Here is a 23,649-nt window from a genome sequence, read left to right as displayed (position 1 = left end):
AAACCATACTCCGTTGTTGAGAGTATTTGTCCTTGGAGTCAGTGAATGCGTCAATAGAGACACGCTGCAAGGCGAGCCAATCACGAGCCGGTACACATCGGCCGGGTCCGTCGGCTGATGGGAGGCGGAAGATAAAATTCAAGAGCGAAGCGAGCTGCATCACTCCTCGCCTCTCCAGACCGGTGCCACTTGCTTCTTCCCGAGTCGAGTCGAAAGCAGAAGCGTGGATAAAAGATATACATTAAGCAAAATCGGACGCACTCACCTGTTGAAACCTCATTAGAAACTCGTCGTTGGACTCTAATTCAACAAAAGGTTCGTTTCTTTTAGTACTTTGCGCTCAGTTTTTGAGAAAGTGGAACCATAGAAAACAAGTTAAAATGCCACGACGTCATCAATAGTTTTCGAATATGACATTTAAAAGGCATGTCAACTTTTATTCATTGTTGTTTCAAATATGTAAACATCTAAAAACAAAAACCAACGAATGGAAATGGATAACATACTTGCTAACTGCTGAGATTTGCTTTTTACTAAATTTACTTGAATTAAAGTTTTACAATGTCCAGTGATAATCAATGAGTATACAGTCATTCCATTAATAACTCGAATTTCAGTGGCATGAAGTAGACTAACTGCTTGATCTCTATATTTGAAGGGAGCAAAAGCAAGTAAAAAGGTCACCCTTGGTGATAAAATTACTAATCTCTCTTACCAGCAATTAAATAATTTGTTTATTATGTTGATAAAGGATTGGGCGTCCATTGCCATAAAATCAGTATCCATTTCTGTCTTTTGAGAGCATGTTATTATTTTTTTATATACTTAAATGTGACCTGGGCTGGCTCTGAATGGGTTAAACTAATGATAACTTGATTAGATGCTCACTGTCTCTGAAAGGGTTAACCAAGTAATCAGAGCTTGCTCATTTGCTGGACTTGCTCAAGAGGGCAATAAATTGTGAGTGCTAAATAAATGCCTCTTATGTTATTAGCACAGAGAAGCATTTGTTTCCCTGATCAGACCTGCCTTGCCTTCTTCATATGTATTCATTGTATCTGAAAACTCCATAGCCGCCATGTCCGCTAAAGCCATCTCAGAGCAGACGGGCAAGGAGTTCCTCTACAAGCACATCTGCACCTCGGCGACGATCCAGAACCGATTCCGCTATGCCAACGTCACACCCGAGACTGACCTGGACCGACTGGCGCTGGAGCACCCCTGGCTGCTCACAGAGGTTCGGACCATTTGTTGATTTTTTTGTTTTAAGTAAATATGCTGATATTTAGCAATTTGATGTGTATGGCGTCAGCCTTTTCTTTTAAATATCCCACCGCGCAATATAAAAAAAAATCAATTTAAAACTGGGTCAGTTCAGTTCACATGCAGCCACAATCTTGAATATATCGATAGGTTTGCTGCAATTTTTCATTCAATTTGGCAGCCTTTGCTGTGGTGTGGTGTCATAGAATTCCTGGCAAATGGCTTGAGTAGAATTTGAAATTAGATTTGGCAGGTAGATGGAGAGGGAAGATATTAAAAGGCAGAGCGAGAGATGTGCTTGGCTAGCATCGATTAGGAAATTGCATTAACTTTCAACGTGGGTCGTGTCTTCCTCCTCTTCGTCATTGGCGAGGGTCCAGATAGTAATGGTGGTGGCACTGTCATAAGTCATTCGCTGGGGAGTGGGAGGATGAACGGCTCCCTCTTTTTTTTCCAGTGGGGGATGGATGGAGTCACTCCTTAAGTGAATGAAGAATTGTTTTTTTTTTTTGTTGGTAACCCAGAAGAGTAGGATTTAGTCAACTACACTTACCATTTTTTAATGAAAACATACGTTTTAGCCTGTATTTAATAAAAACTAGTTTCTGCACTTTCTAAGGAAATGATGCAACCCGAGGATGTCGTAACGCCACATCCGATTTTCATTTGCGAAAAGACCGACTAGATATTTGCAGGGAGTTACTCTTATTTGCACACTTGGTTTAGATCTAGCCCCATTAGTCACCCATACACGGCATGCAGCTTTGTAAAAGGCAACACCCACACTTTCTCCACATGCCATATTTTCCTTCCATTAAACGTCCCCCTTTGTTGCATGGTGTTTTCCCACAGAAGCTGGTAGTGAAGCCAGACCAGCTGATTAAGAGGCGGGGCAAACTGGGCCTAGTGGGTGTCAACCTGGACCTGAACGGCGTGAAGGAGTGGCTGAAGACTCGCATCATGAAGGAAACGATGGTACGTCATCCGGCCGATAACTGTTGTTGCTATGCTTTTGCTGGCCTCTCCTTCGCCCTTCCTAAATGGAGTTTGTGCAGTTTTAAATCAATCTGCCAAATTTGCTGTGAGTAAGCCACATGCTGCTTCCATCCAGTAGTTCATCAGTGTAGTCGGCGCACGGCGTCCATCACCGCGATGCGTCTCGCCTAGTCAACCGAGACGTTTCTTCAAGCTGTCGCGCTTTCTAAACTGACAAGAGTGTATTATATCACGGGTGACATGACAAATATGCTGTAAAGCAGGATAAGTCTATCTTATCTTTACAGATGATTGACTTCTATAAATGAGGTAGTTGTAGTAATCGATCATGACAAAAATAACTGGAATTTCTCTCTGGCGACCGGGGCCAGCTATTATTGATCTTTTGTAAACATTTCCTGCAGCAAGCCATTTAATTTTCCTTAAATTGATCTTTCAAATTCATAAAAGACGAATTGTTAAAATTCTGGACCAGGGGCCAATTCCAATATTTTGCAGTTGAAGTCCAATTACTATATTAGTATTGCCCGCACATATTTGTTGATGTAAATTAAAAAATATAAAAGCAACTTTACACTATATGAATGAATTAAAGACCCATTTTGCAAAATCAATCAATTATGGAATCAAAAGTGCATTTGGATGCCTATTGCAGTCAGAATTAATTCATCTGAGGGTCGTGGGGTGCCGTATATGTTTTTTTTTTTGTTTACCACAACACATACACTAAATGAGTTAAGCTAATGCTAACTTTTGAATAGATGTCTATTCTAGTCACCACAGTCCTTGTAACTGTTAATACTGTCCATTATAAATGGGGCAAACAAAATTCTCCGTCATAATGTCAACCTTTCTTCATTCTTTTTTCCCCTCTTCAAAATGGCAACCCCCCACCCCCCTCCATCAAGCCATTGTTATATTTTCTCTCCGGCTGACCGCTCTGGAGAAGCCCTACGTCACAAGCGCCGCCTGCGTCTGTCGGCCTTTTAACACAAGCATGGTGACAGCTCCCCCAAATGAGCTGCCTTGCCTCGGCTTCGCCCGGCGTGACAAACTACAAGATTTTTTTTTTTTATACGAGTGCCTCGTTTGAAGTGGCTTATTTTCCTGGCAATTTGTCACCGATGTGGCAATTTTCTGGTTTCCCTTCAAATTGCTGTGAATAAAGGAGGTGTTTATGTTGCCAAAATCCCACAAATCATCTGTGAAAAGTGTCTTCACACACTCTGTGTTCAACATGTTCGGATGTTTATTTGCAGTAACTAATTCCTGCTTCATTTTAGGTGGGAAAAGCCAAAGGGGTTCTTAAGAATTTCCTCATTGAACCCTTCGTCCCTCACAAACAGGTAAATCCTTAATGTTTGTGATTGTCTTCAACCTCTGTCTGTGTATTTAAACCCTGTGTATTTTTGCTCATAAACTTTCCAATGAGTTCCATCAGTTTCATTCATAATTTTTTTTAATTTTTTTTTTTACATCCAGTCAGAAGAGTTCTACGTGTGTATCTATGCAACACGTGAGGGCGACCACATACTATTCCACCATGAAGGCGGCGTGGACGTGGGCGACGTGGACGCAAAAGCCAAGAAGCTGCTGATCGGCGTGGACGAGAAAATCAGCGAGGGCTCCGTCAGCAAAGAGCTGCTCGTCCATGTTCCTAATGACAAAAGGCTGTGAGTCACGGTGCTTCTTTCCTTCCTTCCTTAACCTTAACTTGAACTCACACCGCGGTAGATAGCAAAAGCTCTTTGACATATGGGTAGACCTGCAGAATTTATGACATAGTAAAATTTCCATTTATCTTATTACACATCTCCCAAGGGTGCAGTTTTCAGTACGGTTCTCTCATACTGTTTCCACGCCGCAATGTCAACCACATATTCTTGATAGATTTTTCCTGTAAACGTTTCTGCCCCGAATGTTGTTTCAGAAGACATTTTCGACTCTCATTGAAGTGGGGCTAATCCTTGACGTTGAAATTGACATGACAAAGTACAAGCATTGGGAGGGGGGGGCTTCCATTAGCTAAATGGCCACCTCTCCTTGTTTTTTTTATTTCCCCCTCTGCCTTTCTTCAACCCCGCAGTGCATTCTCAGCACGTCCACTTGTTTTGATGGTTGGCGTACAGAGAGTGGAGCAAGCCCCGCCCTCTCTCTTGTCCCTCTGTCCAGCAGTGCGCTGATTATTGCTGGAATTCACTGTCTTGGCTGACATTGACGGCGGGCGTGCGCACAGACACGCACATTTTGCACTCAACAGCCAGCCGTCTTTTTCCATTCGGAGCACACTTGGGGCGCTGAGTCACTTTGGCTCCTTCCCCGTGGGTCTGACAAGGTTTTGACCAAAGGCTGACACGCTTTCTCTACTTGTCTGACTGGAGAAAAATAGTATGTGTATTAGTAGTCTTGCATCGATACCACATTTTGGCCCATGATCCCAATTTTGCGACCTGGTGTGGTATCGACCAAAACTGAAAACAATACTTGACACTGGCAAATCGACTAATTTGTCATTGTTTAGATGACTTATCATTTTTCTTTGTAAAGGATTAATTGAATATTGCTTAAGAGGTAACAAAATATTACTCCTTGATTTAATTATAGACTACTTGTCAATTAATAATTGATTACTCATCCACTAATAATGGATTAACAGTCTTTTTTTTCCTGGTAGGATCTTGGCCCAATTCATCGTTGGTCTTTTCAACCTATACGAAGACCTGTTCTTCACATACCTGGAGATCAATCCACTGGGTGGGTTTTATATGTAGTTTACTTATTTCTATATTGTTTAGTCAGCAAAACAGAGCATGGCTGTATTATCTTCTGAAAAGGCATCCTTTCAATGTAATCAGTCAGTAGTAGTTTTTTGGGGGTTTAACAATGAAAGTCACATTTTGACATCAATTCACAAGGGAATTCTGGAGCTTTTAAAACCCATTGTCGTCAATAATTGATGCACTTGCTTTGATGATGTTGGAGGTAATTAGCTGCAAAAAAAACACGCCTATGCTTGGAAGCCACAAAATGTAAGTCTGTGCTTTCCCCCGCCGTGTAGTGGTTACCAAAGATGGCGTCTACGTGCTGGACATGGCAGCCAAGATTGACGCTACGGCGGATTACATCTGCAAGGCCAAGTGGGGGGATGTGGACTTCCCACCACCCTTTGGCAGGGAGGCATACCCTGAGGTAAAATGTTGTATCCGTCCGTATACAATATTTGTTTGGAAAAAAAGCGATTTGTTATCACGAGGTCCTATTGATTTTTCAATACTCTGCTAATGGGCAATTTTTGGCTTTTCCTTGTTAACTCTGACTTCTATTGATGGTCTCAGCTGTCCAATTGTTTTGTAGTAAATAACAGAAAAGAAAGTCATTTTCTGAGCTGCCTTATTTTTAAAAAAGGTAATATACAAATGCATGTCTATAATTTGAAGATAGCTCTTAATCTGTTATGGCTTGTTGGCCTGTAAGCAGCAAGTTGGGGCGACAGATGGAAGCTCTAATTGGTTCGGGGGTGGTGAAGGCACAGAGTTGGGTCCTTTTTTTGATTGCAAGTGCTTTTTCCGAATCGCCAGATGTGTGTTTGTGTACTTTCCTAATCAAGCAGCAACACCGTTGCTCAGGCAGGCCACTTGGCTAGCGACACGGATACAATCCAATTCTATTTTGCAGGAGGCTTACATTGCCGACCTGGACGCCAAGAGCGGCGCCAGCCTCAAACTCACCCTGCTCAACCCACAAGGTCGGATTTGGACCATGGTGGCGGGGGGCGGAGCCTCCGTCGTGTACAGGTAGTCAATCCCTTTCGCCAAACATCAGTTATTGGCTTCCCCCAACTACTCATAAATTGATATCGCTCCTGAAAAATGCATGCAATGTCAATCACTATTTTAGATCAAAACCTGTGAGAGGTAAAGTGCTATTTGCTGATGTTTTTGCACAAATGAGCATTTCTGGCCTCCTTCTCCATCTGTTTGGGGATCTAAAACTTCCTCAAGCACAACTAATGAATCCCTCTGTGGCTTTTTTATTTTGATTTGCTTGCCTCGCCTGTTTACCGGCACACCTTACCTAACGAATTGGTTCTGCCTTTCTACGACGTGTCGTACTACAGCGACACCATCTGCGACCTGGGCGGCGTGGACGAGCTGGCCAACTACGGCGAGTACTCGGGGGCACCGAGCGAGCAGCAGACGTACGACTACGCCAAGACCATCCTCTCGCTCATGACCAGGGAGAAGCACCCTGACGGTAAAATCCGCCATATGACCCTCTTGTCTTCTTTAAGTAACAAGTACTGATGTTTTTTTTTTTTGTCTCCAGGCAAAGTCTTGATCATCGGAGGGAGCATTGCCAACTTCACAAACGTGGCGGCGACATTCAAGGTTACAAGTCAAGCGCCTCATGTCCTGCTAAATCACCAATTCCTGACACGAGGTCATCAATCGCCCTCCTACTAGGGTATCGTTCGAGCCATTCGGGACTACCAGGTGCCTCTCAAGGAGCACGAAGTGACTATTTTTGTCAGGCGCGGCGGTCCAAATTACCAGGAAGGTCTGCGGGTGATGGGGGAAGTCGGTAAGTCGGAAGTAGCTTTAAATTTTTACAGGTGGCCCAGCCAGCGTTAGCATTTTGGCTAATCTGATAAATGAAAAGCAACAATTATACTGCATTGTGTATGGAGTACATTCAAATTGACATTTAAATGAAATATTTTATTTATATCTGTTAACTATTCACCTATGAGAATATACAGTGAAGGTCCACAATCCAAACCAACAAAAAAATAGATTGTGTATAGATATATATTTATGTGTGATGTAAGGGTTTTCAAAAAATAAACATAATTGGTGTATAAAAGAGTTAATTACATCTTCAAACCTCTCCCTCCATAACAGGCAAGACCACTGGGATCCCCATCCACGTCTTTGGCACCGAGACCCACATGACAGCTATCGTAGGAATGGCGTTAGGTCGCCGGCCCATCCCAAACCAGCCGCCCGTCGCCGCCCACACCGCCAACTTCCTCCTCAACTCCAGCGGGAGCACATCGGTATGACACTGGGTGACAAAATGGCTACAGCTTCATACCGGCAGAGCTCTTTGTCCTCCTTTTAGAATCCCTGCGGCTCTTTTTTGTTTAAGAGCTTTTCATAAAATGCACTCTAGTGTGCTCAAGTTATTGCGGCCATGCTCACAAAGGCTTGCCTCAAAGCTCCCATTAATGTGCAATGTTTTGGAATCTACAACCTTGGAAAATGAAGTTAATGGATGACAGTTGGTAATACAAAGTACGATGAGGGCCAATGGTTAACTCATTTCAACTGCATTTTACCACAGAAAAATGAAACACTCCAAATGATTCTGTTTGTGATTGAGAAAAACTTTGATTGTTAGGGGTGCAATACTATAATGAAAAGTGACAATAATGTCAAGTTTCCCACCTCTAGACTCCAACATCTTCTCGCACCGCCTCCTTCTCAAAGAACACATGCAAAGTTGATGGCTCCCCGGCAAAGAAAGCCAACGCCACTTCTTCCGTTGGTGAGAAAATGAAAATACACTCATACTGCATATGGATTTGGTCATTGGTGTTTTAGCGCCCTCTTTAGACTTTTTAGTTAGGGGTTATAGTAACCCAAAATGTGTCAAAATGACATCAAAACAAATAAGATAATTCTTTTGCGACTTGATATAAGTTGTCTTTTTATTGAATTCCCCCTGCAGTCAAGACGACCACGCTGTTCAGCAAGCAAACCAAATCCATCGTGTGGGGCATGCAGACGCGGGCCGTGCAGGGCATGCTGGATTTCGACTACGTCTGCTCCCGAGAAGAGCCCTCCGTGGCGGCCATGGTGTACCCTTTCACGTAAGTGCGTTGCCCCATTCGTCACCGCCGGACCGGTATGAACCGAGTTCTGTTTCCCCACCAGCGGAGACCACAAACAGAAGTTCTACTGGGGTCATAAAGAGATCCTCCTGCCGGTGTACAAGAACATGGGCGAGGCCATGAAGAAGCACGCTGACGTGGACGTGCTCATCAGTTTCGCATCTCTGCGCTCGGCGTTCGACAGCACCATGGAGACCATGCAGTATCCGCAGGTGCGTAGCCGATTAACTCGCATGTGCGATGATTTAGCTTAAGGTTTTCCCTTCAAAGTAACACATTTGTACTCCCTATTAAAACCATGTCTATGGAGTTGATCATTGTATATGCGAGAAAATACAGTATTTGTCTTGCTACTTTCCTTCCTTCCGTCCGTCGACCAATCAAAACAAGTAATGTCTTGTCGTTGAAATGATCAGATCCACACCATCGCCATCATCGCCGAAGGGATCCCCGAAGCGCACACCAGAAAGATTATTAAGGCAGCTGATGAGAAGGGTGTCACCATTATCGGACCAGCGACTGTAAGTCACAATGATATACGATGTATTGCTTTAATTTACACCAAAAATGACTTACTGAAAATTTCAGTAGTTTTGACCAAAAATATTTAGTACAATTCAGGGCACATTAGGAAATTTGCTTATAATATTCAATAGCCCTCCTAACATTGTAATGATCACTTGACTTAATGATAATTACATTTACTGTGCTGTCCTGTTCTTCAGGTGGGCGGTATCAAGCCGGGCTGCTTTAAGATTGGCAACACAGGGGGAATGCTGGACAACATCCTGGCCTCCAAACTGTACCGGCCAGGCAGCGTGGCGTATGTGTCGCGATCAGGCGGCATGTCCAACGAGCTCAACAACATCATTTCCCGCACCACCGACGGCGTGTTTGAAGGCGTGGCCATCGGAGGGGACAGGTAGATCCAAGTTTGACACTCCTGTAAATGTCAAAAATATTATTAAATCAGAATGGTACAGGAAAGGGTTAATGATCATAACCCACTGTAAAGGTCGTGATTGCATCACAGGTACCCCGGTTCCGTGTTCACCGATCACGTGCTGCGCTACCAGGACACCCCTGGAGTGAAAATGATAGTCGTGCTGGGCGAGGTGAGGCGAAGCATCTCGGGCTCGGACTCTCGGACTAAATATAACGGAAGGGGCTTCCTGATTAGATTGGCGGTGCGGAGGAGTACAAGATCTGCCAGGCCATCAAAGAAGGCAGGATCACCAAGCCCGTCGTGTGCTGGTGCATCGGGACTTGCGCCACCATGTTCTCGTCGGAGGTAAAGTCTGGATCAGGTAGATGCTGATTAGATCGCGTTGTCATTGCTGTGCTTTTTGGACATCTCAGGTACAGTTTGGCCACGCGGGAGCGTGCGCCAACCAGGCGGAGGAGACGGCGGTGGCCAAGAACAAAGCTTTGAAGGAGGCTGGCGCTTTTGTGCCAAATAGCTTTGATGAGCTTGGAGACATCATTAAGTGAGTAGAGCTTTCTTATCATTTTTATGTATGGTTGAAATGAAAAATTAGAAAATGCATTTTGGAGGTGCTTTGCTGCAACAGGGTTTCGGTCCTATTCATTTTGGCCTGATTTATTTCATGTTTGTTTTCATATTGTAGGATTTAAATTTTGTATTTTTTTTTACATTCTCCATGGTTGTTGTGCTTTTTTGCTGAGTCTTTGTGGTGCACTTTTACTGGCTTTTGAGGCTCCATTGTATTCAAGTCAATATTCCATCTATACAGGTCTGTATATGATGATCTTGTGGACAAAGGAGTCATCCAACCAGCACCGGAGCAACCTCCTCCCACCGTACCCATGGACTACTCCTGGGCACGAGTCCGTAATCTCTCCATTCTTCCATTTTCAATTCAAGTGAATTTGCAATTTTCCCGAACGCTGAGTTTGGCCCGCAGGAGCTGGGTCTCATCCGCAAACCGGCATCCTTCATGACCAGCATCTGCGACGAGAGGGGACAGGAGCTCATCTATGCTGGCATGACCATCACAGAGGTCTTTAAATCGGAAATTGGTCTGGGGGGCACTCTAGGGCTTTTGTGGTTCCAGAGAAGGTCTGTTTCTTCATTGAAAATGAACTTCTCAAGAGACCCGAATGTGATCTCATTATTTACATTTTTTACAGGTTGCCCAGATATGCCTGCCAATTCATCGAGATGTGTCTCATGGTGACGGCCGATCACGGTCCCGCCGTCTCTGGCGCCCACAACACCATTGTGTGCGCCCGAGCGGGCAAAGATCTGATCTCCAGTCTCACCTCTGGCCTGCTCACCATTGTAAGACTCGGCATGTCCCACACGCTGACTGATCTTTTTTTTTATTTTTTTTATATCGTTTAAGTCGATTTGTTCGCCATTCAAGATTGCGGTGGATTTCTTTGCCTAGGGGGACCGCTTCGGAGGCGCCTTGGACGCCGCGGCCAAGCAGTTCAGCAAGGCCTTCGACAGTGGCATGCTGCCCATGGAGTTTGTCAACAAGATGAAAAAGGAGGGACAACTCATCATGGGAATCGGCCACAGGGTCAAGTCTGTGAGTAAAAAGGAACCCCGCCGGGACTCCATGCCAATTCTTTCTTGTTTCATATTTTCTTTTTTCTTCCATTTCAGATTAATAATCCTGACATGCGAGTCCAGATTTTGAAGGATTTTGCGAAGCAGCACTTCTCCTCCACACAGTTGCTGGATTATGCCCTAGATGTGGAAAAGATCACCACTTCCAAAGTAGAGCTCCTTTTCCTCTCCATGGAACCTCATAATAACATTGTGTGTTTTCACCTTTTGTCTTCTGCTTTTGTTTTAGAAACCCAACTTGATACTGAATGTGGATGGCTTCATCGGTGTGGCCTTTGTGGACCTACTTAGAACATGTGGAGGATTTACTAGGTGAGTTACTTTGACCAGGCTGGTAAAACAAAATGCTGCGAGCCCTCCCATTTTAGATACATTGGATGACTGGTGCAATTTATTAAAAATTGTATTTATTTATTTTTTGGTAGAGATGAAGCAGATGAGTTTGTGGAAATTGGCGCTCTGAACGGCATCTTCGTCCTGGGTCGTAGCATGGGATTCATTGGTATGTTGAGTAGAAGACAAAAATTCGAACAAAGATCTAGAATAATCAAATTGTCTTCTCAGGACACTACTTGGATCAGAAGAGGCTAAGGCAGGGTCTCTACCGTCACCCGTGGGACGACATCTCCTATGTCCTCCCGGAACACATGTCCATGTAGACCCTTGTCTGGCACATTTCATCAATATGTTACCATTCATGTCACATTATCTACCACATGAAATGGTTCGAGATCAATACAGGACAGTCGCAAAAACATGCACCGCTGGGAAAATCCTCGCAGACGTGAAAGCAATCTCAAAGGGGAGAAGTTCCCATGATGTTCTCACGATTCCATGCAGCTCTATTTTGTGTGCCATTTCACAGACTACATTGTCTTGAGCTTGTTATACAGGGTGACTGTGTAGTGTAAGAATAATGTGAAAATATACTGTAGATGATAGCTTTATTTATATATATTTGTTGTTGTCTTGATGGACTAATCAAGATGTTTTGGCTGTTTGTTGATGTAAAAACAATGGAGACACGTAATGTGCTACTAGAGTAATGTCATTAGAGCAATATTAATTCTAAAGGTTTGTAGGGTACCTATTTTAGATAACTATAACAATGATCTCACTTGTGTTATTGCAATACTTTGGCGTGAATTAACTGTGCCTCTAACTGTTGTTTATCATCACTTGTTTCATTAAAAATGTTCTGTGGATCTACATTTGCTTTCTTTACAGTCAAATGAATGTTGTTTTTGTTTTCTTGAACAATGAGAATTTTCTTGCCAACGTTTGTTTATTGTACATGTTTATTTATGTTTAGAACTGTCTCAAATGTGACGTCATAACCACGCATCAACGTATCAAAGTATTTTCGTTTAAACTAAGAAGAAATAACTACTATTGTCAAACAATAATAACACGTGGTCAATTAAGTAAATGAAAAAGAAACAAAAACGACTTCAAACTGCAATTCGAACGAAAAAAAATACATTTGTTGAGGCTTCCGGGATTCACATTTGACGTCACAAGCGATGACGCCTTTTTAATAAATAAATAAATAAATGAAAAACCACTGCGCATGTCACTTTCTGTCAGCGGCAGACTGCCAAGAGGTCAAGTCAATCTTGTTTTGGTGAGGAAATTCCGGTTATGCTATTCAGAAAACTGACGGGAAATTGAACTATTGTCCCAAATGTATCGTCGGTGAAGATAATTAGGACGATGAAATGGTATTTTGCCTGCTAAATTTAGTCTGCGTTGCTGTGCGCTAGCTTAGTAGCATTCCCGTGGTGGCCGACTTGCGAACTGAAATGGAGGAGCGAGAAGTTGAGTCGTGCGGCGCTCGTATTTGAGTCCCAACTCGCCCGACTCGGCCAACTCGGTGCCCGTCCGCAGTGCTCGATTCCTTTCCACTCCGCTTCTTGCCCACCATGGCGGCAGCGGCCCCCAACCCGGAGGACTCGAGTCGGAGTAACAGCAGCACCCCTGCTCCGGTTTGCGGCGCTCCGAGCTCCCTGGCCGCGGACGGCGACGCGGAAGAGGCCGAGGACTTCGCGTCGTCCCCCCACTGTTCGGAGCTGTCGCGGCGGCAGAACGAGCAGCGCAAGCAGGGCATGTTCACCGACGTAACCCTGGCTTTCAGTAGTGGGGCGGCGGCCGGCGGCCACCAGACGTGCGAGTTCGCGGCCCACCGCTCGGTCTTGTCCGCCGCCACCGACTACTTCACGCCGCTGCTGGGCGGTCACTTCTCGGAGTCGCTCTCCGGACGCGTCGACATGAAGGAGTGGAGCTCCGAGTCGGGGCCCGACCCCGAGACGGTGGAGAGCGTCATTCAGTTCATGTACACCGGGGAGATTCGGGTCAGCACATGCAATGTGCACGAAGTTCTGGAGTTAGCCGACAGGTACTTTTTTTGCTATATAGCCTTAACCTGCCATGAAAGCCATATTTACACAATGATGTAATGTATTACATTTTTGTGATAGTTTTATTTTATTTGACCACCCCTTAATGATGTTATTACAATCATATCACATTTGACCTGTTCTCTTTGCAGATTCCTTTTAGTGCAGCTGAAGGAGTTCTGTGGTGAGTTCCTGAAGAAGAAGCTGAGCCTGAGCAACTGCATGGCAGTGCACAGCCTGGCCCACATGTACACGCTGGACCAGCTGGCCCTGCGGGCGGCCGACATGATCCGCCGCAACTTCCACAAGGTGATCCAGGATGAGGAATTCTACACGCTGCCGGTCCACCTGGTGCGCTACTGGCTGTCGGATGACGAGATCACGGTGGACTCGGAGGAGGTGCTCTTCGAGGCGGTGGTCAAGTGGGTGCAGAAGCTGCCCGAGGAGCGAGGTGGCTACTTCCAGGAGCTCTTCGGCCTGCTCAGGCTGCCTCAGGTCAAGCCCTCCTACCTGACGCAGGTGGTGAAGAAGGAGCGCATGGTGGCTTCCAACGAGGTCTGCCTGCGCCTGGTGTCGGAGGCGGTGGAGGGCTACGCCATCCGTTTCGAGAACTTCAAAATGGCCGAGCTGGAGCCCTGGTCCTCGTCGGCTGCCTCCTTCAAGCCGCGTTTCGGCCAGAACATGGACGTGATCATGGTGGTGGGCGGGGTGTCGGAGGGCGGCGACTACCTGAGCGAGTGCGTGGGCTACTTTGTCTACGAGGACCGCTGGGTCAACCTGCCGCACATCCACAACCACCTGGACGGCCACGCCATCGCCGCCACTGACTCGCACGTCTACGTGGCCGGCTCCATGGAGCCGGGTTTCGCCAAGACGGTGGAGCGATACAACCCCAACTGCAACACTTGGGAGCAGGTGAGCAACCTGACCACCCGCAAGCATTCCTTCGGCCTGACCCGCATCAAGGACATCCTGTACAGCATCGGCGGCCACGGCAACTTCAGCCCGGGCTTCAAGGACGTCAGCGTCTACGAGCCCGAGCAGGACAAGTGGCACAACCTGGAGTCGGCGCCCAAGATCCTGCGCGACGTCAAGGCGGTAAGCGTGGAGGACCGCTACGTCTACGTGACGGCGCGGACGCCCGTGGACACGGACAAAGACGACGGGCTGAAGACCATCACCACCCGCTACGACACCGACAGCCACCAGTGGCAGGACGTGGACTCGCTACCGCTGATCGACAACTACTGCGTGTTCCAGATGGCGGTGGCCGCCACCAACTTCTACCACACCGCCTCCTGCTGCCCCAAGAGCTATGGCGAGCGCGACGAGGTGGCGCGGCAGAAGATCGGCGCCCGCGTCCCCGACGAGATCCTGGAGAGCCTGCCGCCCGAGGTGACCAGCATCGAGGGTGCCGCCGTCTGCCACTTCGACGACGACGTCTTCATCATTGGCGGATGGAAGAACAGCGACGACGTGGACAAGCAGTACCGCAAGGAGGCCTACCGCTACTGCGCCGAGCGCGGGCGCTGGATGCTGCTGCCGCCCATGCCGCAACCGCGCTGCCGTGCCACCGCCTGCCACGTACGCGTGCCCTACCGCTTCCTCTACGGCTGCCAGCGCTACCCCATGCCGCAGAACCTGGCGCGCCAGCGGGACCGCATGCAACAGATGCAGCAGCTGCACCGGCGCACGCTCACCCTGCGCAGGCAGTTGCAGTCACAGATTGAATGCTGAGCCCATTTTGTACTGGCACGCCACCCGGCCGCCAAACACCCACTTCCATCTTCTGCATTCCGAACAGACTGTTCTCTCACCCGACGACTTTCGCAAGCGTTCCCCGTTTTCGCGACGGTTTGCGGAAAGGCAATCCGAGTCATATTTTTAGTGATGTAAAATGAAGTTATTGCGCGTATTTTGGGATTATTATTATTTTTTTCAATTTAGCACGTCCGCATTAGAGCATTTCTTTCCTCGAGTCACCGGCCAGCACAAACAGTGCCATCCATTTATTCGCCATTGGGTCATTGCTTAGCTCTCACACAACTCAACGCTGTTTTACGGCCTGGCGTCGGCCATTTTTGTAAGCCATGTAAAGGGATGTGCTGAATGTAAATGTTAATAAGAGCGGAAATATGCTATATGTGTCTGTTGGTGAGCAACTGTTTATATATATTTGACATTCCTAGACGGACGGAGGCTTTGTTCCATTTGTAAACACTGTGACAATCTCTTCACGCAAGCGTGTCAACTTTTAACGTGCCATAATCGCTTCAGTGCAGCCTCACTAACCAGATGTTCCATAGCCATCCACTTAGACACCACATTCTCTGACTATTTATTTTGTTTTTCTCTCTTAAAGATGTTATGAAGTCATTCCAGTTCTCAATAGAAAACTTGTCATTCCTTTTGTGCCAAAAGAGCACTTTTGTTCCTATTCGAGTCTTAAAACAGTTGAACTTGGCAATTTGAAGAATAGTTCCATTTCAACTTTAATACAGCAAATTGTGATTTTTGTTGGTTCTCAAGCTGCTGCTGTTGTTGTTTCTGCAGCCAAGTTTACGATTTTGCAATGGTTCGTTTTACCTGTGTTTGTTCGCATTCCCCTCCAAAGAGACTTGAAAATAAAGACATCAGCAAGTTATAGTTGTGGGCTCATATCTGACCAGGCTTCTGAAGATCATTCATTGCCAATGACGGTGGTGGACGTCCAATCTCTGACTGGGAGGTTTTACAATCACTGGGAAATTATAAATACATTGAACAGTCTATCCTTGTGCTGCGTTCAGGAGCTCCTTATAGACTCGGAACTGCTCACGTCTCGCTTTTGGCGTCACAGATCTCCAAAAGCAATGTATATCTTCAAATACTTTGTCAGTGATGATTGATCTCACCTTTAAATATTTGGTGTGGCAACTCAAAATAACTGGTGCGCTAGTGAAATGGTTCTTGAGCAATGAATATTCCTACACTGTTATGCGACACTTGAATGCATCCTAACAAGTCGCGTGCCAACTGCATGCAACATAAATGCAGACGACAAGCTATTAAATACTTTCTTCTTAGTAAAACGTGTCGGTGATCGGCAGCCAATTTGCTTGAAATGGTAAGTTTATCTCAATTGTTTGAATATTTGACGCCTGGAAATGAATGCTTCTCCCGAACTCGAGCTATTTTTGCACCGTAAGCTAACCACTAGCTACTGTACGTTCCTGACACTAAAACAATATTTGTGCCACTTTTTTTCCAAGATCGCGGATATACTATGATTTCTGATCGTTCTAGAATATAGTGCCGTATTTCTTTTTATTTACGTGGCGAAGAAAAGTTGTTTGTTTGGGCTTCGACCTTATTGACTAGCTGACTTTGAGTTAGGGTGCTTGCTTACTCACGGCGTTTTACGCCTTTATTTTTCCTTACAACAAACTTTTGTTTACAGATTTCGGAGCTATCCAATCCGTCAGTGTGCATGAGAGATCCCAATCGGGTCCAGGAGATCCTGCAGTCCATGCAAAAAGCGGGTTCGAACACATTGCAGGTCAGAAAGCAACACTGGACATAACGTCCCGCAGAAAAGAACTTCGTCATATGTTAACTGTACTTTTTGACAGGTCATCTCTGACTTTGACATGACACTCACCAGATTTGCCTTCAATGGTAAAAGATGCCCCACCTGCCACAGTGAGTGTCTTCCAATTATACGCTATTAAAAACGTCTAGATATCGGAGTAATGTGCATCATCTATTTGTTTACAGATATTCTCGACACCAGTAGTCTTATCTCAGAAGAATGCAAAGTAAAGGTTGGTAACAGTTCACAGTTGTATTTTTTTGGGGGGTGCCATTTTTAAATTCCACCCAGAATTTTAAGTCTTGGAAATAAACTGTGTGTATCCTCAGTTAAAGGATCTATTGAACACGTACTACCCCATCGAGATCGACTCGTCGCGCTCCATCGACGAGAAGTTGCCGCTGATGGTGGAGTGGTGAGTGGTTGTCTTGTCTCCAAACATGTAAAAATGTGCTCAAAATGTGCACTTGTGACAAAAGGTGGACCAAAGCGCATGAGCTGCTGGTGCAGCAAAACATCAGGAAGGATCTGCTGGCCGCTGTGGTGCGCGAGTCCGAAGCCAAGCTCAGGTAAGACATACCTCATTTTGGTCTTTTTTTGTTGCTATGATCAAAATAAAGCATTTGGGAAAAATACAGGTGATACCTGAAAGCTGAATATATATATGTTGATCATAAAAGATGAAATGGACAAATTTGGTAGAGACAGAAATACATTGATTTGCGTTTTAACATTCAACTATTTTAAGGGTACGGCTTATATGCTAAAATGTGAGAAAATATGGTCATTCAAGTAAGTAAATAAAGTTTTCCACATTGCAGGGAAGGCTACCAGCAGTTCTTTCGGCACCTCCAGCAGCACAGCATCCCCCTGCTCATCTTCTCGGCCGGCATCGGCGACATCTTGGAGGAGGTCATCCGCCAAGCCGGGGTCTTCCACTCCAACGTCAAAGTTCTGTCCAACTACATGGACTTTGACCAGGCTGTGAGTATGGCGTTCCCATTTTGCGTTTGCCGCGTCCTCCCATGTGACGTCCTGCCTTCTCCTAGGGGGTGCTGAGGGCCTTCAAGGGAGAGCTGATCCACATCTACAACAAACGCGAGGGCGCCCTCCTCAACACGGGCCACTTCCAGGAATTGCGAGCTCGACCCAACGTGCTCCTGTTGGGGGACTCTTTGGGTGACCTGACCATGGCCGACGGCGTGCACGACATGGAGAACATTTTAAAGATCGGCTTCCTAAACGATAAAGTGAGAGTGGAAAAACATTGTCGTCTGCGTCGTCGTTTTTAATCACGCAACCCGTGACTTTTTTTAGGTGGAAGAGAGGAAGCAGTCGTACTTGGACTCCTACGACATCGTGCTGGTGAAAGACGAGACTCTGGACGTGGCCAACGCCGTCCTGCTTTACCTCACTGGAAACAAGTAATTCAATTCACTCCCAAAATGACTCAGTTTTTACTCCAAGTCACCGTCCACTCCGTATTTTCCCGTCGGATACGCGTTAAATTTGAGCGCTAACTGAAAATGCCAGTCACGTTTGTTTGCTGCTTTTTTAAAGACGCCATTTTTGTTGGTAAAACGTGTAGTCATTTGTCACCTCTCGTGAGAGAACATATCTTTATTTAAAAAAAAAAAAAAAAGAAAATAACATTGCTCTTATAAAATACTTTGGACACTGGATTTATGACATGACATCCATTACAATTGGAATTGAGCAATCAACATTCTCTTATGCAGTTGTGCTTTAAGAAACGAGTGGAATATGTTCTACAAACACACTTGTAACTCAAAACTGTTTTTTTAAAACCAATGGAAGGTCTTGTAAGCCATATCAGTCCATGCAGAAATATCCGTGGTTTCATCTGGTGACCCAACTTTAGCCACAAGGCGGCGGTATAAGTAGGAATTGCCGTCATCTGTTAACTCAGTAATGTGCAATAACGAGTCGTTTTTGGAGAGGATAAAGAATGTACGCGTTGAGTTTGTTTACATATCTCTGGTTGTGTACAAATATGTGAGTGAAAACATTGATGCCAAATGACATTTCAGTCTTTGTTTTCATTGAATTTGACAGTAAAACTCATATGCAAGTTTCATTCTTTACATCTGGAAGGCTCTTTTTGTTATCAATTATTCACTGTGTGACAAAACTGCTGCGAAAACGGAGCTCATATTTCAGCATTTTGGTCTTGGAAGCACCAAAAAAAAGGTCTTAAGAGTGGTTATGATGGCCGAGAATATTTTGAAATCGTGCCTGTACATTTAATGTCCAGTGAGTAAACCCGTGTCATTTTAGTGGCTTTTAGACATCACAGTCTGCAGGTTGCCCGGCAGGCGGGCGGGCTTCTCCTCCGATTACAACTCGTCCCGATGCTCCGATTGCGGCGTCACCTCCGGGGCGACGATCTTTCCGTCCTTGTCCAAGTCCTGACTCTGGAACATGTCCCGGATGATGTCGTCGGGCGGAATGCCGGGCCTCAAGCGTCCGTTGCCCAGCTGCACTTGCTGCGTGATGAAGTCAGAAAACTGCCAAGAAGAAGACGATGCAGTGGCAAGAAAGTTCAAAGTGGGTTAAAGTCACTGAGATGATATTTCTCCAAGTGATTTCTTTTCTAATCAAATCCAACCCAACCACTGGAATTCTGAAGTGTATTACCTCATTGAGGGGAACCTGGCCGTCACCATCCAAGTCCATGGCGGGGAAGAGGGGCTCTGGAGGGTCCTCAATCCAGACAAACATGAAACCCTTGGGGACACCTTTCTGCAGCTCCAACAGCTCCAGCTGGAAGAAGAGCACCGCGCTGGAGGGGACCGTGCCGGCTGCCAAAACACACCAAAAAAGAATAAATTCGCTTCAGGTCGCCATTCACGATACTAGACGTCCAATCCATTTAAAGCGGGAGTTGCGGACGGATTGACCGAAAACCACAACGGCCGATGAGCTTACCTCCGTTTTCCCCGTGAGCCCAGTGTGGTGGCACCACCACCTCCCGGACCTCGCCCACGCACATTCCCATCAGGCCTTGCTCCAGACCGGGGATGACCTCATTGGCTCCCAGCGTGGTGACGGATGGCTCGTCATACTGGTCCCTGCGCAAACACGTTGAAACCGGTTCAAAAAAGCTCACGGGTCATCACCCCGGTAAGGCAAGGGAGTGGGCGGCGCTCACGAGGAGTACAGGAGCGTGCCGTCCATCAGCGAGCAGTTGTAACGGTAGCGAAGCCAGTCGTCCTCTCGGCTGAGCGGCCCGCAGCCCTCCGGCCGGTAGACCGCTTTCACCTGCACCGGGTCGTCGGGGTGGTGGAAGTCCAGCACGTGGATGTGGAAGACCAGCACGGCCCAGCCGGGGATCAGGTCACCTGAAACCAAGGTCAGTCTTTCCCTTCCTCTCCTATTTTTGCAGTGTGATGGCACTCACCCACGCCCTCTTCTCCGTAGGCCAGGTGAGGCGGGACCACCACCTTCCTCTTCTCGCCCATGCAAAGACCCAGGAGGGATCGGTCCACGCCGGCGATGACAGAACGTCGTCCCACGTAGGTGTTGTATGTGCTGTTCCTCTGATAGCTGACAAGTACGCAAAAACACTTTCAGACATGCGCCAAAAAATATATATATATTTTTTTTCAGATAAAAAAGTTTTTGGGGGGGATTTCTTAAGATGAAAATGTGCAATACCCAGAGGCTGTAAGTGGAGGTATGACTGTCAGTTTGTAAAAAAAAAAAATCAGCAGTTTTTGTTTGTTTTTTCTCACCTGGAGTCAAAGGCCGTGCCGTCCTGGAAGGTCCCGTTGTAGTGGTAGCGCATGAAGTCACCCACGACGCTGCGGCGCTCGCAACCTTCCGGAACCTCCTGGACTTCTGACACCACGTCGTCTCTTGGGTTGAACACATCCACCATCAAAACGTCAAACACCAGCGTGGCCTGTGAGGGCACCTTCTTTCCTATCGGGGGACAACGTCATGATTTCCAGCCGGGATGCAATTTTAACTGATCTTACCATGTCCATTCTCCCCGTAGGCCAAAAAGGGAGGAACGATGACCACGCGTCTTTCCGCCACGCACATTCCCAGCAGTCCTTGCTCCATACCCTCGATCAGGTCGCCTCGCCCCAAGTACGTGTCGTATGTCGCGTTCTTGGCGTGGCTGTGGCACTTTGCATTTAGGAAAAAATGGGGAAAAAAAGCGGGGACGGCGGCTCACGCTCACCTGGAAAGAAAGGTCTCCCCGGAGAGCAATGTGCCGTTGTAGTGGTAGCGGACAAAATCGGAGGCCCCGGCGGCACGGGCGCAGTGCTCGGGTTTACTGAGCGTGCGGATTTGGATTTTGTCCTGGGTGTTCCAAATGTCCAGCAGATGGACGTCGTACACCAAGACGGCATCGGGCGGGATCACGTTGCCTTGCGAGGAAGATGTGAAAAAGGTGAGTCGGTCAGCCGGCGACTTCTTTACCAGAGCGCTGGCCTTACCCGTTCCCACGCTTCCATAGGCCAGGTGTGACGGGACGATGACGCGGCGGCGCTCGTTGACGCAGCCGCCCAGCAGGCCGCGGTCCATTCCATGGATGAGGCGACCCATTCCCACCTGGCTGACGTGCGGCTTACGTCGGACATGACTGCGTCAAGGTAGGAAAAGCATTGACACATCATAAAAAGTCCTGTCTTTTAATACTACTAGAGAAAAGTTGCAATATTCATAACATTAAGGAAAGAAAGTTACGCGTTGAAATATGAGATTAGAAAGAAAAAAAGTTTAAGGCCACTCTGACGCGCATGCGCAAACCCAAGCTTTGCCGTCTCAGTGCGCACTTATCAAACATGAACTCATCATCAGATAACATTAAACAAAAGTACACCTCGAGTCGAAGAGTTTGCCGTTGGACTGAAGAGTCCCGTTGAAGTGGTGCCGCACAAAGTCCTCTGTTTTGACCTCGCGGGGGCAACGTTTGGGCATGTGGTAACGCTCCACCACCACGTCCAGTGGCGGAGGCGCTTCGCCCTCGACCCCACCGTTACATCGCACGGCCGCCGCGTGGAGGAAAAGCAGCAGACCCGCACAAAACATCCCGAGTTTAGGGAGCGCTCTAAGGGACGGACACTGGATCCCAAACAGCAGCACATCTTTCAAAGATAAAACAATCTTTGACTAAAAGAACATCCGCCCATTGCTTTCAAAACAAGAGACTCAAAGTAACACTGGCAGCGTTTACAATGGAAAAAGACCAATATCATCGATTCAGGTCAATAAAAAGGACACTATACATAGATTATAGTGCTTAAATGAAACAATGCAAGGACGTTTCTTCTCAATTGAACTCGTTTAGCGTTTCTTTTGAAGGACTTTGCCTGTATTCTGTCTGACATGACGTAAACTTGACATCCACGGTCGTGGCTGCTGGAGAACTTGGAGTGGTACCTAATGGAATTCTTGCAAACGTGTAACCTAAAAAAATGATAACAAAACGATATATTATGATAGGACGCGTTTTGATGACGTCAGTGCTCCCAAAAATAAAACGCAATTTAACCACATCTACATTGGTTTATAGAGGGTGCAAATTATCTTCCATTGAGGGTTTGTTGGTTTACGTCAACTATGTGCAAAAATCATCTGGTCATTTTGCAGTGTGCAAGCACCCCACTACTTTTAAAAATACGTCAAAGTATAGTTTGCAAGACGTTCAATCACTAAGTGTCTTAAATCACTTGTTGCTAAAAAATGAGCAGCGTACAATTCAATTAATGGTTTGGATTACATTACTTAAATAAAGTTTGCAAAATAATTCACAAATGTGCGTTTTGCTCCATTCACTGTGATTGACTCATAAACTTTGTTAGATATGGAATATGCATGTTAATTTCCATTCATGTGGTTACAAGAATTAATGTGTATTCCAGCCATGTGAAAATAATTAGTCAGGCTAAACATTATACGCCGGAAATAATTAATGCTCTTCACAATACTGTCTTATTACCCGGACAAAATGATAGTTTTTCTCCCCAATTGGAAGACAAATTTCCTCCAAAAGTAAATATATTTACAAAACAATGTATTAGAAAACTTGGAATAAAAGTTTATTTTCTGGTGAAAGCGATCACGAGGAAGTTTTGTTTTTATTTTTAAAGGCCTTTTCGGAAGTTATCGTATTGAAGACTGGACCTCGGTGCACGCTGCTCCGCGTAGTAGTAGCAGAGGAACAAATAGCTCTACACAAGTTCCACTCTCTGAGAGCCAAAGTCGGCGTTCTGGCGTCCGTTCCAGGATGCTCCCCCACGGTGTGGCGACGGCGATGGTGGCGGCTTTCCTCGCCTCGGGGCTACTCTCGGTCGGAGCTCAGTACGAGAAGTACAGCTTCCGAAGTTTTCCCGTGGCTGAGTTGATGCCGCTGGACTCCACGTACGACTACGCGCTGCAACAGTACGCCGCCGGCAAGTGGGCCGATAGCGTCAAGTACCTGGAGCACAGCCTGCGATTGCGCCGACTCCTGCGGGACAGCGAGGCTTTCTGCGGCCGCAACTGCAGCGCCATCAGCCGGGGGGACGACGACGAAGTAGACGGAGACGACGACGGTGAAGACGTTCGCCTCCGGCTCATACGCCACATCCTCCTGAGGGCAGCGTGCCTGAAAAAGTGCAAGGCCGACTTTCCCGTGTTTCAACTCCCTCGTCCTCGCCTGGAACTCCTGGAGGATATCGACAAAAGCACGCCGTATAAATTCATCCAGTACGCATACTACCAGGTGAGAGTCTGTCTGCCTGCCACGTCTCCCCTAAACAATGCCCCCATTTATCTCGGGTGGAAAAGTTTAGCGACCACAAAAAAGGAGCTCACATTTGAAACAATGCCATGTCAACAGTGCAAATGGACCCCGCCCCCTAAAAAACAACAAATAAATAAAATGAAAACATTCGCAACATAGTGTATTTAACTATTT

General features: G+C 46.4%; 5 protein-coding genes across 5 annotated transcripts in view; 4 read left to right on the top strand and 1 right to left on the bottom strand.

The window, feature by feature from the left end:
- The first annotated feature begins 125 nt into the window (after positions 1-125).
- On the top strand, positions 126-11,957 carry LOC144208317 (ATP-citrate synthase). The gene is made up of 28 exons (XM_077734093.1): positions 126-315; positions 1,074-1,237; positions 2,116-2,238; positions 3,543-3,605; positions 3,742-3,932; positions 4,934-5,013; positions 5,318-5,448; positions 5,935-6,053; positions 6,377-6,513; positions 6,586-6,647; positions 6,723-6,840; positions 7,161-7,315; positions 7,713-7,806; positions 7,990-8,131; positions 8,196-8,364; positions 8,569-8,673; positions 8,878-9,074; positions 9,186-9,267; positions 9,333-9,443; positions 9,512-9,639; positions 9,907-10,000; positions 10,078-10,232; positions 10,304-10,454; positions 10,564-10,707; positions 10,785-10,898; positions 10,978-11,060; positions 11,174-11,250; positions 11,313-11,957. Exons 2-28 carry the CDS (start codon positions 1,079-1,081, stop codon positions 11,405-11,407), a joined length of 3,279 nt encoding a protein of 1,092 aa, XP_077590219.1. The 5' UTR covers positions 126-315; positions 1,074-1,078; the 3' UTR covers positions 11,408-11,957.
- Positions 11,958-12,312: 355 nt separating this feature from the next.
- Positions 12,313-15,786, top strand: klhl11 (kelch-like family member 11). The gene is made up of 2 exons (XM_077735282.1): positions 12,313-13,143; positions 13,297-15,786. Exons 1-2 carry the CDS (start codon positions 12,671-12,673, stop codon positions 14,879-14,881), a joined length of 2,058 nt encoding a protein of 685 aa, XP_077591408.1. The 5' UTR covers positions 12,313-12,670; the 3' UTR covers positions 14,882-15,786.
- Positions 15,787-15,940: 154 nt separating this feature from the next.
- Positions 15,941-18,760, top strand: LOC144209089 (7-methylguanosine phosphate-specific 5'-nucleotidase-like). Its single transcript, XM_077735285.1, has 9 exons — positions 15,941-16,250; positions 16,584-16,682; positions 16,756-16,825; positions 16,901-16,947; positions 17,045-17,130; positions 17,195-17,284; positions 17,537-17,699; positions 17,765-17,965; positions 18,033-18,760. Exons 1-9 carry the CDS (start codon positions 16,248-16,250, stop codon positions 18,141-18,143), a joined length of 870 nt encoding a protein of 289 aa, XP_077591411.1. The 5' UTR covers positions 15,941-16,247; the 3' UTR covers positions 18,144-18,760.
- Positions 18,341-22,421, bottom strand: LOC144209085 (peptidyl-prolyl cis-trans isomerase FKBP10-like). The gene is made up of 10 exons (XM_077735283.1): positions 21,571-22,421; positions 21,185-21,330; positions 20,926-21,115; positions 20,717-20,862; positions 20,471-20,660; positions 20,137-20,282; positions 19,888-20,077; positions 19,665-19,807; positions 19,374-19,537; positions 18,341-19,243 (listed from the first exon to the last, which is right to left on the bottom strand). The coding sequence occupies exons 1-10, from the start codon at positions 21,777-21,779 to the stop codon at positions 19,073-19,075; spliced, it is 1,695 nt and encodes a 564-aa protein (XP_077591409.1). The 5' UTR covers positions 21,780-22,421; the 3' UTR covers positions 18,341-19,072.
- Positions 21,241-23,649, top strand: part of p3h4 (prolyl 3-hydroxylase family member 4 (inactive)) — a 6,478-nt gene continuing 4,069 nt past the window's right edge. The window contains exons 1-2 of the mRNA XM_077735284.1: positions 21,241-21,340; positions 22,841-23,454. Coding sequence (XP_077591410.1) covers positions 22,978-23,454 — 477 coding nt within the window. The 5' untranslated portion in view covers positions 21,241-21,340; positions 22,841-22,977. The remainder of the gene's footprint in view (positions 21,341-22,840; positions 23,455-23,649) is intronic.

Source organism: Stigmatopora nigra, chromosome 15, assembly GCF_051989575.1.
Source record: "Stigmatopora nigra isolate UIUO_SnigA chromosome 15, RoL_Snig_1.1, whole genome shotgun sequence".
NCBI classification, from domain to species: domain Eukaryota; kingdom Metazoa; phylum Chordata; class Actinopteri; order Syngnathiformes; family Syngnathidae; genus Stigmatopora; species Stigmatopora nigra.
Note: the sequence above shows the minus strand (reverse complement) of the source record. Positions and strands in the feature narration are given on the sequence as shown.

Coding starts and splice junctions, on each gene's coding strand:
- LOC144208317 (XM_077734093.1), top strand. CDS start 1,079: ATGTCCGCTAAAGCCATCTCAGAGCAGACGGGCAAGGAGTTCCTCTAC. Junction 2,239..3,542: donor GCATCATGAAGGAAACGATG/GTACGTCATCCG, acceptor GCTTCATTTTAG/GTGGGAAAAGCCAAAGGGGT. Junction 11,061..11,173: donor ACATGTGGAGGATTTACTAG/GTGAGTTACTTT, acceptor ATTTTTTGGTAG/AGATGAAGCAGATGAGTTTG.
- klhl11 (XM_077735282.1), top strand. CDS start 12,671: ATGGCGGCAGCGGCCCCCAACCCGGAGGACTCGAGTCGGAGTAACAGC. Junction 13,144..13,296: donor GTTCTGGAGTTAGCCGACAG/GTACTTTTTTTG, acceptor TTCTCTTTGCAG/ATTCCTTTTAGTGCAGCTGA.
- LOC144209089 (XM_077735285.1), top strand. Junction 16,683..16,755: donor CGGGTTCGAACACATTGCAG/GTCAGAAAGCAA, acceptor ACTTTTTGACAG/GTCATCTCTGACTTTGACAT. Junction 17,131..17,194: donor TTGCCGCTGATGGTGGAGTG/GTGAGTGGTTGT, acceptor TTGTGACAAAAG/GTGGACCAAAGCGCATGAGC.
- LOC144209085 (XM_077735283.1), bottom strand. CDS start 21,779: ATGTTTTGTGCGGGTCTGCTGCTTTTCCTCCACGCGGCGGCCGTGCGA. Junction 19,808..19,887: donor GGCACGCTCCTGTACTCCTC/GTGAGCGCCGCC, acceptor GTGTTTGCGCAG/GGACCAGTATGACGAGCCAT. Junction 19,538..19,664: donor GGCTCACGGGGAAAACGGAG/GTAAGCTCATCG, acceptor GTGTTTTGGCAG/CCGGCACGGTCCCCTCCAGC.